Below are 17,563 nucleotides of genomic sequence, written 5' to 3'. Positions count from 1 at the left end.
GCAAACGAATGACTCTGGCTTGTCTGCTGATTAGCCAAGTGTGTGCTGTGTTGCCAAGTGTAATTGTTGTGGCAGCGTTTGAACTGAAATGGCTGCGATTAATGAGAAACTAAACTAAGTGGAGGTGTGAGGCAAAAAAGCTTGTAAAAAAGGAAAGAAAAGCAGATTTGGGAAAACCAAGTTTAAAGAGAACCAAACACTTACAAAAGAACAGCATTTTATAAGTTTTTTCCAAATAATTTTAATTACATTTCCCTATTTCAGTAACGGATCCAAAAAAATGTAATTAATACATTTGGAAAACCAATTTTAATGATAACCAAACACTTGCAAAAGGACAAAATTTTATGAATTTTTTTAAACAATTTTAATTTTATTTCCCTATTTCAGTAACGCATCCAAAAAATGTATTAATTACTTAGTAAAATTATGAAGAGACAAAGGAAAACAACTAAAAAGCTGTCCGTTAAAATGTAAACTTTCATTTAAAAAATATATTGAACATCCCTTGGGTTTTTTCTTGGTGAAGAAAATAACTGTAAAATATTTATTTAAAAATATTCCCATTCACATCCCTATTCAGTAACGGATCAAAAAAAGGTATTAATTACTTAGTAAACTCAGGGAGAGCCAAAGGAAAACAATTAAAAAGTTTTCGTTCAAAAGTATAAACTTTCTTCTAAAAATAATATTAAACATCCCTAAATTTTTTTCTTGGTAAAGCAAATATTGCAACTGTAAAATATGTATTTAAAAAGAAATATAATCCTGATGAAAAGCTGCCAAAAGGGAAGCGCAAATTTTGTATGACAAAGGAAAGCGTAACCCGGAAATAATTTGTCCCTTTTTAAGCCAAATCTGCCATTTTTTTTTTTTGGAAGCTCAATATAAACCACCGCACGTAAAATCAACTTTAATCAAGCGACTCCACCTGCCAGGAGCTCTCCCACAGGAACACAGGAAACCCCGGCGAGCCAATCAATAAAATTCCCTTTAATAATGTCGAAAAGAAGACCCGTCCGGGCAGTCATAAAAAAGCGTTCCAAAAACGATATGAAATATGCCTCATAAAGATTAAAACCTGCTCATTCTCTCTTGCCCCGTGGTAACAGATGCAGCCAGGATGTGCCCAGGATGGCACATGTGGCGGGGCAGCAGGAGCTGCGAGTCCTGGCAGCGTTTTATTATCCTAGCATGCCTTCACAGACCACAAAGTGCGGGCCAACAGCTTGGGGAAGCCTTTCTGGGGCCACCTATGAGCTCGGTTTGGCCATCATCTAAGCACCCTTCGTGCACTCGGAGAAAATTATGGTTTTATCTGACCGAACAATTAGGGTATTTAGATAATTATCGTGGTAAAAGATTACTAGATTTGTTGTGCGTTGATATGCGTTAGTTTTAAAATAAATACGTAGAGAAATAAAAATTCAATAAACAAAACAACATACTATTTTTAAAGGATAAGCTACGTTTAACATAAAGTTACTAGTTATATAAGTTATAGTATAAAGTATTATACGAATTTTTTATTTTTACCAACAGAAAGCAATGCTTTTGTTGGAAACAAACTATATAATAATAGCCAAGTCTATTTCCCTTGTGCATGTCCATGGCTAAGCGGCTTGGGCTGAGGTCCAAAATAATATGCAGGCGAGGGGGAGGGAAGGGGAGCAGAGAACAAGGAGCAGAGAACAAGGAGCAGAGAGCAAGGAGCTCCGGGCAAGATGTCTGTCAATAAGCCTTATTCTACAAGATTTCATCTGCGGCGGGCGTGTGTTTGTGTTTGTGTTTGTGAGCGGGCTTTTCACAGGCGCATGTTTATGAATTATTAGCATAAACAATCACACAGACGCGCTCACAAACACACTCACACACACACATACACACTGACACGGCGCACTAAGCCCTGTATGAATTCTGATTAAATGTAATGCGCTCAAAGCGCATTCAAAGTCGCCCCTGAATTATTGATGCTCCCTTTTGGCCAGGACCGAGCGGTCATTAGCCAACTAGCCAAAAAGTGGCCACCGAAACTGAGGCGCCGCCACCCGAGCGCCGACAACGTTCGGTGTTCATTATTCAGGATATGTCCTTGGGCGGGCGTTAAGCTTTCAATGTGATTAGGTGAGCCAAGTCCTCAGCTTGTTTGTATTTACACACACATACATATATCCTTCTGTATATATATGGTATATATATTTGGGTTCACACTCCATTAGAGTTGAAAATGCTGCTCGAATTCTGGCTAAAATTCGCCGGCTTAAATTTGTGCGGTCTGCTCAGACAACTTAAGGAACTTTTTTGTGGTCCCCAAGGTCCCGGAAAAAAAGCATTTCCCTTTTACATTATTTATTCGACCCTTGACAGCCTTTTCATATATATTTCATACAATTTTATGCCTTTCCTCACATTGAAGAATTTTAATTTTCGGCGCGCCAAAGGATGAAGACAGAGCCTGGAAACTTTGGGCCAGAGGACTCCCCAAAGCCATCGAAGGGGAGCCCGATGTCCTTGCCTCGTTTGATTGATTGGCGGCAGCCGGGACAAAAGTCCTTGCCGAAGTCAGGTGAATAGTCAGGTGTCAATCGTAAGCTGGTCCAAAACGAGGACACAACAAAACAGCAAGGAGCCCCTGACTTTTCCGACTTTCCCAAGATGTATGGCAATGTAAATGAGATTTCCGGGAGCCTTCGTTTGAGTTTTGTGTTCTTTGTCATTTTTAATTGGCTTATGAGTCAAGAGCCCTAAAATGACATTATTGCCAGAGACGGTTCTTTGTCTGTGTAATTGCAGAAGTGTGTTTAAAATGTGTGTAATCAAAAGGCAGAACAGGCTCGTGTTCGCAATACAGCCTATTTTTGGAACCCAAACGGCATTCTTATTTCCCAGTAAAAGTGGCTCTTTTTAGGGGAGAATTTAATTAGGATTTATGCAACTACAGTTGCTGTGCGCGTACAACTTTTGAAAGCCGGCTAATCCATTGGCAACAAAAGCGCGAACTGCTCTTGGCCCTCGAGAGCCACACACACACACAGCACACACGCACACACACGACTCCCACCAAACCAGAAAACCCAAACAAACCAGTGCAGCACAAACTCGAGCCCTTTCCTGCTCTTACTGCACTTGTACATGGCCGAAAGAGCCCCGGCATTAAAGCCATCAACGCGGCCCGGTTGCATGTTTGGGCCACATTTTGGCCTAGTCCCCAAACACACACGTGCACGGGAAGAAAAAGCGGGTATCTAATTAGGGATCTAAATGATTTGTTTGATTTTTTCGCACGATTGGAAAATGAGCGTTCTATTTGCTTTCTCTTTTGCTTATTTAATAAGTTAATTGGGTTCAGAGCCACTAACGTTTGTGATTCTATTTGATTTACTTGTTGCTGTTTGACATGTAAAAAGTAATTGAAAAGGTTTTCACACTCTTAAAAAATCTGATTAAAATAGAACATTTAATTCAACATTTTAACATTGAAAAGGTATTTATTGGTAGGATAGTTTTACTACTTTTTTATAACACCTTTTCTTGTTTAATAGCTTGGGAAACTGAGCCTACTTCACATTGAATTATATTTGCTGTTACTTTACGCGTGCCACATCTATCTGCTATAAAAAAACCAGAGTAAATTGCTTGACGATTTTCGCGTCATTTTGCCGACCTCACTTGGGGCATGAAAGCAGGACCCTGCCCCACGTCTATTTGCACGCTTAGCTGAGCATAAATCACACGAAGGACGAAAGGAGGAATATGTGTTCAGTGTTCAATGCTCGGTGTTCGGTGTTCGATGTTCGATGTTTGTTTTTGAGTGGGAATTCGGCACATTTTGCTGCATACTTTGGGGCGCCAAGGGGCTGGCAATTGCAATTGACAGTTTATTTATTCATTTTGACAGTTTTATGGACACGCACGAACGAATCGTCGATTAGGGGGCTTAATTTCATGGTTAATCCGTTACAAATGTCAACTGTCATTCGCTTGGTTTTGTTTTAGGCCCCCAGCATCAACCGAAAAGTACCCGTCCTAAGCGTTTAAACACGTCTAATTGCAGTTGCATGTAAACCCGATTATTTATGCAGAATCCCAGTTTATGCGGTTGTCACTCGACATTCGACACAGTTGCTTATTGTTATTGGTGTCCGCTGTGTGTTAGTTGTTATTGTTATTGTTTTTGTTATTGTTTTCCTCTTTGCTGATTGACAATGACGTGGCCATGTCGCCGGACATCGGTTGATTGGGAAAAGGAGCGGGAAATGTCCTCGCAAATGTTTGGCGGCACCCAAAACCACGCGCACTCACTCAATCGATGACAATCGGCACTGTTCATGAATATTTAAATTTCTATTGTTGTTTCCCGTTGTTATTCACTCCACGGGGCCATTAAAAAGGCCGTTTTCGGCGAGCCTTCTCACCGCTCGTTAACGCACTTCAAAATTACGCCTTTCCTTTTGTCGGCGAAAAGTGGCGGAAAACTCGGAAAAGTCGAAAAAGTCGGCAAAGTCGGATAAACTCGGAGACTGCCTCCGACCCACTCGATTTACCGTTGTGCGCGGAAGGGACTCGAGGTCGCGTTCGTGTGGCACTTCCGCAGACCCTGGTTGCCGTCACAATACTGAGATCGGCGGCATGAACTATAGCTTCTGTAGGCGAAGGCGAAGGTAAAAGCGAAGGCTTCCGAGTCACGCGAAAACACAACGACTACGACAACAACACGAACGACCCGCGATGATGGCTAACACACACACACACACACACACACATTACCAGTGGCACACACACAGCCAGCAGTTGGAAAAGCTCTTAAAGGACTCCAATTCGCCGCACTCCGAATGTGTGTTAAAGCTCCGTTACGCGTGGGGAAATGTATTTCCCCACATAAATCTCTGCTAACCAATTTGAAACGGTTATTTTGTAAAAGTAATCTTTACTGCCTTAAATAACCTTTTAAAAATCTGAACAAAATATTTAAAAAAATGGCATTGTGTAAAAAAAATTGAGAAAAAAAAATTAAAAGCAAGTTCACCTTAAACAAAACAATATCTTTATCTCAGTTTATAAATTTTTCATAATATGAAAAATGAAAATATATCTAATATTATTTAAAGTACAACTTCCGTCAAAACTGCTTTGATTTGACACAAAAGATATCCGGACTTATATCCTTAAACTGCTTGCAAAACATCATTTGTCAAATATCCTGCATCGAATCCTTTCACTGCTTTCAAGGTAAATTTAAGCATTCCCTTCATCCTTCGATCTAACAAGCAGTAATTTGCTGTACTAAAAAGTCCTTTTCTCTTAGTCCACAAAATAACCCTAACGGATTTTAAGACTTTAAGTGAATTTTTACGCACTGCTTACATGCAGGATAACAACATCCCCGTGTTTTGTGGCAAAATGTTACCCCTGATGATTTGGATTATTTTAAGGAAATATTACCCCAGGCTTATGCATTTTCGGAGTACCTCAGAGCGTTAAGGGCATGTTATAATATATAATTAACGACTGTTATTATAATTTACAAATAATTAGTCACCGCAAATCGACCATGAACTTGTTACAAATTCCCCACTGAATTATAACGAATTAATAAGCCTAAACTATGCTCTCCATAATGTATAATCGAGTGCATTAAGTGCTTAATCAATCGAACCACCAATTTGCAGACACCTCCCTCTTTTTGCCACAAACTTTCGCCCTTTCCCCCAACCCCAAGATCCATTGACATTTAACGCTCGTCAGAGTGAAAGCCGTTGTCTATATATTCGCCTTTCTCCGCCCCCCACTTTCACTCAAGGTGAACTCAATTGAATTCTCAACATTTGCACATCAATTATTTCACAAGTAGCCAGCTCTTTTTGCCATGGCGATAGAAAAAAAACGAGGCAGCCGGAAAAAATGAATATAAATCCAAGCGTGGCGGTTGCTGGAAAAACCAGTGGGGCAAAAACTGCATTGGCTGCTGCAGAGGCTCCTGCTGATCCTTCGCCACCTCCACCTGCGGCTATCCTATTTTTTTTGCCACCCACAACCCGCATAACAGATTCAATGTCAAAAATTTGACAAACTCAACAAGAAGCAAAAAGAAAAACAGAGCCGAACCGAACCGAACAAAACCAACACAACTAGGAGAAATTTCCCAGAGATTCTCGCTGATGAATTTGTGGCAGGTTCATAAATCCAAACAAGCAACAACTAACTAACAAGAAGAAGACGGGCGTAAAGAACAACAGGCATTAAAAAATCAACAGACTACGAAAAAAGTGCACCACAACAAAATTTCCGAACCCTTGAAATTTTTTATAAGATTTACTGCTTTAAAGAATTTTACTTACTGAATAAAAAGAATATTCCATTTTGCCTCTTTAAAAAATATCTTGTAAAATTCTTATCAATTCAGAAGTAATGTGTCTTAAGATAGTTTTTCTTTTATTACGGTTGAAAAAGTGAAATTTTTGGCGCCAAAATAGATAGTAAAGCGGTCGGACAAAGGCTACAAAAATGTGCTGGTAAAAATGCCAAACAAATCGAGAGCTCGACACAAAAGTCGCTTTCAAAATTTATTCAGTCAGCGTCGAAGTTCATTTGAGTGTCATAAATCAGTTGGCCCCAGCAGAACCAGAGCCACCCACCCGGAACCACCCACCACGTTCGAGGGAAAGTCGGAAAATGTGCGGGGGAGGCTGGGAGGTGGGAAATCCAGAGGCATGGCGGCTGGGAGGCTATGAGGCAGGGGCATATAAATGACAACTTTGACTATTGGCTGCCATTGCACGTACAACAAACTGCAGCTTGGGCACGATTCAGCATCGTTGCCATGGCCCTCGCATATTTCCTTGCAGCGGAAAAGCGTAGGAAAAGCGTCGGCAAAGGAAAATATTTTCGAAATCTACTTCTGCTACTGCTGCTGCAGAAAGTAGCAGCAAGTGGAGCCAAATGTCATGAGAAATCTAGTCGTTGGCTCCTTCGGCGCACACAAAAACATTCTTCGAACGGGGGGAGGTTTTCCACCCAGACTGGGAGGGCGAAGAAGGAGGTGGGGGAGGGGGAACCATTTCCCCCATCTACTCGGTAAAACATTTTTTCGTTATAAATCAATTTGAATTGCGCGAGCAGCTTAAGCGACAAACGATTTGCAGACAGTCAGCCAGCGAGAAACCAAAAAACCAGAACGAGGCAACGGGAAAGGACGAAAAAAAAGGATATTCGACAAAGCAGCAAATGCTGTTTATTTAGGCAATTCGCCGAAGAACCAGCAGGGAGTGTAAATCCAAATTGAGCTGGTAATATTTCCGAAGAATTTGTGTTTATCACTTCTTAATGAGCTGCCATGAAATGTTAATATTTATTAAGCTGATATTTAAACAGCTGATCCGATTAACCAACGATTGAAACTTTAAAAACAAACCATTTACATTGTAATTTTATTTTCACAGAACGCATCAATCATGTTAGCTTGAACTTTTTGCGAATAAATTAAAGCCAACACAATTTGAATTCAACCTGTTAATAATTAACGTGCATGTCGATAAAGTCACACGTCATGTTTTTCGAAAGCTGACACACATATAATTATTGCCACTATAATAATGAAATTAAGGCTTGATTTAATGGAATAAAACATCAAGATTGCTTAAGTCTTCAACCGACAAAATGAAAATGTAAATGTAAACAGAAATCCGGCGAAATCCCTGCCAGCCCGAAGCACTTGCTTATGTTAAACAATCCACCAGAAACTTGGCATTAAATTTGTACGAGGATCCGGATAGTCCATTCCCACAGAAACCTCATGCTATATATGTATATATATATATGTGCGCTATATGTGTTCCATCTCGTTCAGCTGCTGCTGCAAATGAAGCGCTAAATCTGCAAGTGTCAAGCACAGGAGCTGCAACAGCAACATTTCCTTTTTTATCTCTTTGTAAGCATTTTATTTCGGTTCCTTTCTTGTTTTTCTTTTTTTTGTGTGTTGTTTTTTTCGTGTACTTGCTGCCTTGTTGTGTGTGCTTAATTTTTTTGTTTTATTTTGTTTTGTTTGGGGCAACATTGTGCCGCATTTTGTTGCGGACGGGCCTAGCCCATTTGCATAGATGAGGGGGAGAGGGGAGAAGGGTGCGGGGCGATGCGGAGATCCTTCCATTTAACCCACTGAGCTCGTTTTGCCCGCCGCCGAGAGCAACAAAACCGCACAAACCGGAAGTGAAACAATGTACATCCCTCACACACACATGCACACACACACTCACACGCACACTTTTAAATGCTAAAAGGTAACCGAAAAACGGGAGAGAAAAAAACAAAGCGTTGTACAAAAAACACTTTTACACCTGCCGCCGGCAACAGAGCGACCTAGAAATTGTTTGGGCTAATGTTCTCCTAATGCCGAGCTTTCCCACGAACAAACGAAATATTTGTTTGCGGAAATCATCAGCATCATCATCACTTCCGCCATGAGTTCCTCTCGCCCCAAGGAGCTCTTGACGCGCTGGTGCCATTTTTTATGTAACTCCACTCCGACTTCACCTGGCCAGGATGCCCCCATCTCCTCCCAGTCCTCCTCCTCCTTCTCAGCCAAAGTATCCTCCTTGTTTGTCGAGAGTTGTTTACCAGTTTAAGTTCGGGCGGAAAATTGGGGTGGGGAACGTCGGAAGATGTTGGCTTCTTCTGCAGCCAGATGAGCAGTTGAAGCCAGTGCCTTGATCAGTTGAAGGGTCAAGAGTCGAGTGTCGGAAAATGCCTCCCAAACTAAGAGCCTGGAATTCCTTTTCCACACTGCAAAAAAAAAATGTACATAAATGAATGCATTCTTCAATTTAATTGTGTATTGCGCATTCCTGTTCTCAAGCGGCATATTTTAAGTCAAAGAATTAAAATTGTTAATAATAAAAAATTCATAGTTTACCGTAAATAAAACCAATAAAATGTTGCCCAATCAGCAACAGCAAACATTCCTTCATTGTATTTAACAAAATTAGATATTTAAAGATTGCATTCCAGCAAAATTCCCTCCCTTTTCCCTCAGTGCACCTTGCCAACTTTGTGCTTACCTTCGACGCTTGCTTTGACTTGACTTTGTAGTGAAAGTGGCTCGAAAGTTGTTGGCCAGCCGCAAGTTGAAAATTTGCTTCGGGCCAACGTGGCGTATGTGGAATTTGCAGGACTCCAAGATCCAATGGCATTCCCCTTTCAGCAAGTCCTTCCTGCTTCTCACTTGACAAATTGCAATCGAGAACAACTGAAATTGAATTGTGGTTGCTCAGGGGGACGGGGCGTATACGTAATTTGATGTGTTGACACTTGTCACTGCCTAATAAGCAGCTGTAACTCTTCCGGAAACGGAGGTTAAAATGAAGTCGAGGGAAGGTGAGGGAGTGGGGAAGAAGGCCAACTAACGAGTGGCAAACGCAAATTGCCAATTATGAGAGCAAAGTAGTCGCTTATTTTGCTTATTTATGGCACGATGCGAATATTTGATATATTTACGACAATATCATGCTCGGCACACAAACTCAACCTGGCCAAAAAGCGGAGGAGGGGAAGGGAGGGGGAGGAGGCACAAAGCCGGAGGGACTGTGCCACCCCGCAAATTGTTGTACGTGCCGGGGCTGAATTTAATGCGGTCAGGCATGTCAACAATTTATGCTAGATCGAACTGAAGCCAAGTCGCACAGCACAAAACCAATATAATCCAGGTGGTCGCCTAACTATTATTACACTACAGGTGACAACTGGAAATTAATCTCCTTTCAAAATTGAAATTTAATACAAATGTATTTTAAGAGCAATATTAATAATATTAATCCTTATCCAAATAACTCTTAAGCAATTTTAATGCAATTTCTATATGATATTCTATAGCTTCGACTTAACCCCCATTCTACATATTTTTTAGTTTGTTTTTTTATTAAAAAAAATCATTGGGCAAATGAAAAAGAAGATTCAAAATTTATGCCCAGTGCACAAGTGGAGTCCCAGTCTCAGCAAAGCGAAGGATTCCCGCATATGCATCACAAATAACTCGCATTGCTGGCCAAAAAAAGTTGCCCTGCCAAGCAATTGGCATAGACGCAGCTTAATATGGGAAGCATATATATGCCCGATATCGGGAATGGGGGAGGGGGATACGGGGTGCAGGGTACAGGGAACCCTGGCAGTTTATAAGCATTTAAGCAGCTTAACTCGCCGTCTCTGACTTATCGCATTGTCATCAATTTGGTTAAGTAGATTTCCCCTTCGCAGTCGCATTCGTTGATTGAAAATTTTGCACACTCCATTGGGCCCGGGGAAGGACACGTAATTATTTCATTGATTGAAAATTCGATGCTAGCCGGAAAGGAATGGAGAGCGGAGGAAAGCGGAAAAGCGGAAAAACTGCGAGCCACTATGCCGGCATAATCAATCACGTTTTATCGGGATAATTGTTTGGCACATTTTCCTGCATAAATTGAGTGGCCTTAGCAGGCAGGACACTCGCCTCTTCTGACATTATTATTATTTGCGCTCAATTTCGTTTGATTTGCGCGCAAGAGGAAGGTTTATTCACTCCGCAAAACACTGGACTGGATATTATTTATGCAACAAGGCAAATACCCAAGCAATTAGACAAAAGGCGCCGCACGAGCAAAAGAGGCCCTGCGGCATCGAAACCAAAATCGAGCGGGATTATTGGATATGTTGTGTGCATTTCGAATGCGGATATTCAGTTTAATGCACTGGGTAAATAATACTCCTATTTGCAATTAGCCCACGGCTCGGGGCCCATAAATTTTTGGCCAGCTCTCGACGTCAATTATTGATTAGCCTTTTCATTTGCTGCACGCGAAGTGTTGACACACCGGAGACTTCGAAATGCAGCAAACATAAATCAAACTCTCGAAACCTCTTTAATTTTTGAACACGAATTGCATATGAAGTGCAGCCCATTATTGATAGAACTTTTTAATGGGATACGGGTGTATTCTTTGTGTATACTTTGCTCATAAAGTTCGCTTTAAAGCGGAGAGCGGACACAAAATAACAATAAAAGCGAAAACAAACAAATAAACTCGGTGCTGAATTGTCAGCCGCAGAAGGTCAATGAATTATTGATTGTCGGCGGGGAAAGGACAAATCCCGGCTAAAACTCCGAAAAGAAATCCCCTTCTGCAGCTCTTCCACTCGACTGGAGGCAACTCAACTCGAACTGGCTGCGGAGGTTGAGTTGTCAAAAGAGTTGCCCCAAAGTGACTTTAAGTAAATAAATCTGAAATAATTCAAGGCTCCGGGGCAAATAAATTCAACTCCTTTGTTTGCCGATTTGCCATTCGACCGACCGACCGACCGACCGTCTTTTGGGAGTTTTGTCCAGACCTGAATTTATTACCGAGCCAGTCAACTGTTTCCATCTTTTCCCTTTCCGCCGTCTAATTTTCCTCTGGCATGACTCCATCAAAGCGAGAACAATAATAACGCATAATAATATGCAAATTGATTTGTTATTCGTGCTATTTTTTGCCATCACCTAAAGCCGCTTAGCAAATTGAATGCACATTGTGGCTTTTCGCAATTGATAAGAGAGCTGCCAAATAATAAACCGGATTATGCAGCAGCAGCAAACAATGGCAACGGCAATCGTTACTTTATCGGCAAAAGGTTGACGGATTCAAAGAGTGCGAACACCCAGGATAACAATAAATCATATTCGGCTCACACATCCGTATCAAATTGATTTATCAGCTTGACAAAGATAAATGGTATTAAAATAAAATCCAAAGAAACAAAATCGAACAGGTTGTTTGGGTCAAGGCATTCCCATTAAATACATTTCTATGTTCTAATAATGTATCTAAAAATAAAGTCACATTGTGTTTTAAACACACAATTTGTAGTATTTATGAGTCAATATTTTTGGGTCAACTTCCTTCCTGTTACATTCATCCTCACAATCCCAATATTCTCATTAACTTATTTCCATAATCAGAAACCACCCTACAAACCGTAAAATATTATAAATAAATGCATGTGAACATATGTAAGTGAGGCCGGCAATCGGATTTCTATAAAAACTGAATATAAAACAACTAATAAATGAAACAGTAATTGCTCAACACATTTGAATCGAATACAAATAAATTTATGAAGACAGTGACTTAAATAAATTGGCATTGTGGTTTACGGTTTATAACAATCATAAATAAGAAAATAAAACTCCCAATGAAAAGTGTGATGATCCTTGAATCTTTTATTCTGAATTAGCATACAAAATTCCTTTTAATTTATGTTCTACGGTTCATATGATTTCGTTTATTCAAAATAGACAAATATTCATTTAAGCGTTAACATATGACTCTTCTTATTTCGAATATAACCCATTGTTGCAGGTTTACATATGATATACACAAACTGGTAAAATAGATGTATTGTAATTCATTACGGTGTGCACAAACTTTTTGCTAGAATATGTAAATTTCGTCACAAACAAAGAGAAAAATTGTGTATAATTTAGAAATGAAAGTGTGTGATAAATTGTAAAGCATAGTTTGTAGGGTATTATTACTGGTTCGATACTTAAATGTTAAAAAAAACTTTGGCATATGTTTGTCTCAAATATTTGATTTTTTAATGATTATCAAATAAAATATATCTTTTGTTTTAAGCACAAACTTACTTTCAAGTCCCCTCATTTAGCTAGGATTTAATCGATTATTATTAGGGGTAATTGGTATTCCCAGCGCATGCAGTTGGCAAAAGCTAGAAGCAAAAGCCACGCATTGTTAACCAGAAGACTCCAAAGCGGACAAAAGGGGACCCAATTAAACACTGACTTTGGGGGCACTTGTCGAGTTTCTGGGAGTGAAAGTCCCCGAGGAGAAAGGGGAAGGTAATTGAATAGTTGTCGCAACAATAGTGCCAAGTTGGACGGAACCGAGTTGGTTCCATAAATCGCATACAAATAGCCACATGGGAGCGTTTGTAACGTTCGAACAAAGCCACGAAAGCAATGGCAAACAAAAACAGGAAGCGAGCTAATTACATTCCCAGAAATGTGTGTTTTTGCGGGGTTTGGGGGGCAGAAAACAATTTGTTGGCTAAATTATCTGCTAAATTAAGCGATTTCAATTCAGCAAACGAAACCGAAGATGTTCTCTCGAAACCTAAAACCTTCAAATCCTCTACGACGATTTGCCTCCGAATTTTTCCTCGACTCGGATACAGACTCTAATGCCGACGAGAGAGTGCCTTTGTGGGCGTGAGGTGCGGCAAGTGCTGCACAAATCGGTTGCTAAGTAGCTCATAATGGCCACGCTTGCCCTAAAATGCTCCCATTGGGAGGTCATCCTTAAAGTCTTCCTGCCACACCTTAAAAGCGGATGTTCGACCTTGGCCGAAGTTTGCCGAGGGTTGCTCAGCATTTGAAAGACATTGAAATCTTATTTTAAGCATGTAATATAAAGAATGTTTTATTTGCAAAAGAGAAATATTTATTCATAGAAGTACCCAATTAAAATATTAAATTAGTGTATCAGAAATAGCAAAACTTGACAGTGTTCTAAACCCTTTCCTTTGTATTATTAATTTTTATTTATATAAAATCTTATTTATTGTTTATTTATGTAATATCTAATTTACAGGCATTGAAAATTCGTTGTTGGAAAGATGAAAACTCTCCACGCTTGTTTTTTATGTCTGTTGTTGCATCTTAGCATTTCGCTTCCTGGTAGGGCCATAAAAAGGGTTAAAGGTTACCAAATGCCACGCATACAAATGCTGGCTTACAACTGTTGCATGTGTGTGCCGTACGTGTGTACGTGTGTACAGGTGAGCGAGGTTGTGTGCGTGAGAACTTTTGATAAATGCAGATTTTATTGTAATTCGATATCAATTTGTGTGTATGCAGAGGCGAGGCGACGTGGAGCCCGGCAATCGTTGGGCGCTGCTCCAATATTGATATTGATACACAATTTTATGGCAAACATTTAAGCGGCCCAAGGGAGCGCATTAAAGAGGAATCAAAAAAGCCAAACAGTTTACGGACAAGATCCATTTCCCCCAGCTTTTCAGACATTAATCTGGCAACTACGGCAGGCAAATTACATCAGTTTTGTTTCGAAATGTTGCCATTTAATTTAATGAGGCATCATTATGCCAAAACTTTAATCTCGCCATCAGAGGTGGCAGTAAACGCAGCAGCGGCACAAAAAATTGTAATTATTGAGACAGCTCTTTTTTGGTTGCAAACAGTAAGTGCACTGGTAAAAATAAGATAAGATAACTTATTTAATGCAATTTATATTGTTTTAGTAACTGTAGGTAGTTTAAACATACATACATAGATTTCTACAAACAAAAGTAAGCAAAAGGAATGCTTTACTTAGATTTTCTGGCAAGAGATTTCAACATTTTTATTTTCTCTCTAAACGCTACTCGAAAAACCCAGCTTAATTGAATAATGTTTACTAGCGGTTTGCAGTAATCGAGATAAGACAAATTACTTTTGTTTGAGTGTGGAAGTCAGTGGGCGGTGGGCTGTGGGCGGTGGGCGTGTCGGATGCTGTTAATGATGTTTGGCAACTTCAACTCCAGACCGTACTCACACACACACATGACCACCAGCACCCATACACACGCAAACGCCGAGGACACCTTCAGCATCCAATTAGCGGCAAAACGAGTTCCAGGATCTCACTCATACGTACGTGTGCCCCATCCATCCGTACATCCATGCGCCATCCCTTTCGCACCGCACTCGCACTCTTTCTAACAAGCACTCGAATCGCTCTTTTTTCACACGGCAAACTCAACTCACATATGTTCCGTGTGTTTGTGGTCGTTCCCACACCCACGTGCACACACACTCGCCTTTGTGCGCGCCAAACAAACATACAAACAAACAGCAACAAACAGTAGCGTGCAAAAAATGAAAAATGGCCACACTTTAACTTTTGAACGCCGTTTCGCCCACAAAACTCCTCGCCACCTCTCTCTGATTTGTGCTGCCTGCCCTCTTTCAAATGCGAATTTTTTAGCCGAGATTATTTTTGTTTGCGTTGTACACTTGGAAAAAAAGTTTAGTCAAAGAAAAAAATAAAATTGAAAGTGTTCTGTGCTACTTTTTCGATTCTAGTCAGCATTCCTTCAAAGAAAAATTAAGTATTTTTTGTAAATCCAATCAGAAATGTTTAGGATATTCCAATTTGAAATCGTTTGCTAGAGACCTTGTATGCTAACCATATGAATGCTGAGCTCTTGCTTCACTGATAATGTTTTATATTTAATTATCAGGGGGCGCAGGGGTTATCAAAGCCATTCGGAGAACTGACCACGCTTTACTCAGAGCTATGAGCAATCTTAAAAAAAAAAACCAAATGCCGGGCACTTAAGCCAAAGTTGTCAAAAATAACATAAAACATTAAACTTTTGCACAATATTTTTTCACCGAAATTGAGTCACTGAAATTTCCAAAGAGTCGAAAAATTATAAAATTTACTTAATGCCGTGGACTTTGTTTTGTTTTTAAATTAAACGTTCATTATTTCGATAAAATTAATTTGAATTCAATTTAAGGATGCGATTGATCCAACTCATAAAGCTGGGAATATTCGTATAAACGGTGAAACTTTGGTCGCGAGTCTGGCGCTTTTCCGAGACAAGAATTCCAAACTGCTCCATTCGACCATTTGATTGACAAACCAGGGGAGCACCGTCGTCGCCCCTGCTGTCCTTACCCTGAAAAACATATCCACACATTTTACTGCTGGTCAGCTGTTGGCCTGGTCGTTGACATTCATAGTTAGGTCTTAGGGTTACATCGACCTTTTTGAGAGTGGAAGAGTATTCCTCCGAGTCCCAGTCCTGTTTTCCCCAGCCGTTGAAGAAGCAGTTTGCATAGGAGTACTGTGTGGGCAAGCAAATGAGACCAATGGGTCCATTGGGTCTCATCTTGAATTCGGATCTAAGAATAAGCAGGGCTATGTCATTTTCGTCGTTGAACCTGTTGAACCCCTCGTGAATAATTATCTTCGAGACGTCAAGATCCACGTGCTGCTGTTCCTTCATGGTGGTAACATTCCATTCGCCAGCCCGCACCAGCAGATCGAATTCGGTGGTTTCATTAACGACGTGGGCGGCAGTTAGGGCAACATTGGGGGCGATCAGGGAGCCCGATCCAATATATCGGATCAGCCAATCACGCTGGTCCAACACAGCAATAACCCAAGGATATTGGCCCGGTTGATTACCTCCGTATGGAGGCTTTATGATGCCGCATGGTATCTAAATGAAAAATTTCACTCTTCAATAATGCCTCATTATCAGTGGATAACTCAAAGCTACCTGATTAGTATTTCCTCGTTGGCCCTTCGCCAAGCTGATAAGCAGGGCAACGAGAGTCGCTATATATGCCTTCATCACTGGACGCCGATCAACAACCGAATGATTTCGCAAGCAATCTGAAATGTGCTTATAAGAGTCCATATTTAAAACTCAGGCTTCATGAATCATGGAGCTAAGCTTTTTGTTCTGTAGTTTTATACCCTTGTAGAGGGGATAATAATTTTAGACATAAGTTTGTATGATCAAGTGTTTCTACTTTTATCATTTTTCTCAGTGAACTCTTTTTTCCGCAAAAGTGTAACTTTTTCATACTGCTCGTAAAGAAAAGAAAAACAAAACAAAAACTAGTTGCATAGTGCATATGTGCGAGGAGTCAACAAGCGTACGGTTGCCGGTATTCAGCAGATTCCAATTAAGTTTTAAATTTTTAGCAGACAAGCTTATGAATGATGGCGTTCATTTCGATGGCAGCTCACTTGGCAAACGCCCAAAAGGTTTTCCTTTCCCTTTCTTTCGGCAAAATGTGCTAATCATTTTCATTTGCAACGAAATAGCCGAGCAAATAGTGAACACAAGAAACAAGCACAAGCACCTCCTTGGTCCCTTCCAAATTTCCCACCCCTTTTTCTCGGCACCTTTCAAGGACTTTTTCCGCATGCATTCCCGAGTAGTTGAACATGGTAGTGCCATTATGGGAAGTAATAAACAAGAAATGGAATAACTAAATGGTTGGGATAGAATTTCAGATGCTCTGCGCGCCGAGATTCGTTGATATTGCTAAGAGAAAAATATGAAAAGTTAAGGGACAGCGTTATTAAAATACAGAAAATATATTAATATTTATTAATTTGGTCTTAACTTTTTTTACAGTGGTAAACTTACATAGCTGACATGTTAGGAATGTATTATTTTTATTTACTAAAAAAAAAGATTCTTTTTCCTTGTTTTATAACCGGTTTTTTAATAAAGATACAAAGGTATCTAGTCGAAAACAAAACATCTTAGGGATATCTGAAATATCTTTTTTGTCTTTTTGAATTAAAAACGAGTTAGCACCTCCGAAATTAGACCGCGCAAATTTCGGATAACTTACAGCTGCTCCAAAGCTTTCACTTGACAGACGCCTGCTTACAAAGCTCCAACTTGTTCTGGAGGGCGCCACCCAAAATGTTCAATGCCTGATAGGGAGCAAAAACAAAAAGCATAGAAATGCTCAATATGAAAAAACTGAAAATAAACAACAATA

At 40.1% G+C, this 17,563-nt stretch overlaps 2 protein-coding genes across 2 annotated transcripts in view; both read right to left on the bottom strand.

Moving 5' to 3' along the window:
- LOC108094168 overlaps positions 1 to 4,594 on the bottom strand; it is a 44,561-nt gene extending 39,967 nt beyond the window's left edge. Inside the window, 1 exon segment of the mRNA XM_017194624.2 lies at positions 4,431 to 4,594. The gene's annotated coding sequence lies outside the window, so the exon portion shown is untranslated.
- Positions 4,595 to 15,394: 10,800 nt separating this feature from the next.
- LOC108094117 (serine protease 55) lies at positions 15,395 to 16,401 on the bottom strand. Its single transcript, XM_017194539.2, has 2 exons — positions 16,318 to 16,401; positions 15,395 to 16,257 (listed from the first exon to the last, which is right to left on the bottom strand). Exons 1-2 carry the CDS (start codon positions 16,390 to 16,392, stop codon positions 15,529 to 15,531), a joined length of 804 nt encoding a protein of 267 aa, XP_017050028.2. The 5' UTR covers positions 16,393 to 16,401; the 3' UTR covers positions 15,395 to 15,528.
- Between the last annotated feature and the right edge of the window lie 1,162 nt (positions 16,402 to 17,563).

This window comes from Drosophila ficusphila, unplaced genomic scaffold, assembly GCF_018152265.1.
Source record: "Drosophila ficusphila isolate 14025-0441.05 unplaced genomic scaffold, ASM1815226v1 contig_412, whole genome shotgun sequence".
Lineage (NCBI taxonomy): Eukaryota > Metazoa > Arthropoda > Insecta > Diptera > Drosophilidae > Drosophila > Drosophila ficusphila.
This window is presented reverse-complemented; position numbering and strand designations above follow the sequence as displayed.

Bases quoted from the DNA above. Each gene is read 5' to 3' on its own strand.
- LOC108094117 (XM_017194539.2), bottom strand. From the start codon at position 16,392: ATGAAGGCATATATAGCGACTCTCGTTGCCCTGCTTATCAGCTTGGCG. The intron at 16,258-16,317 runs GTAGCTTTGAGT...TTTTTCATTTAG, and splicing joins AACGAGGAAATACTAATCAG to ATACCATGCGGCATCATAAA.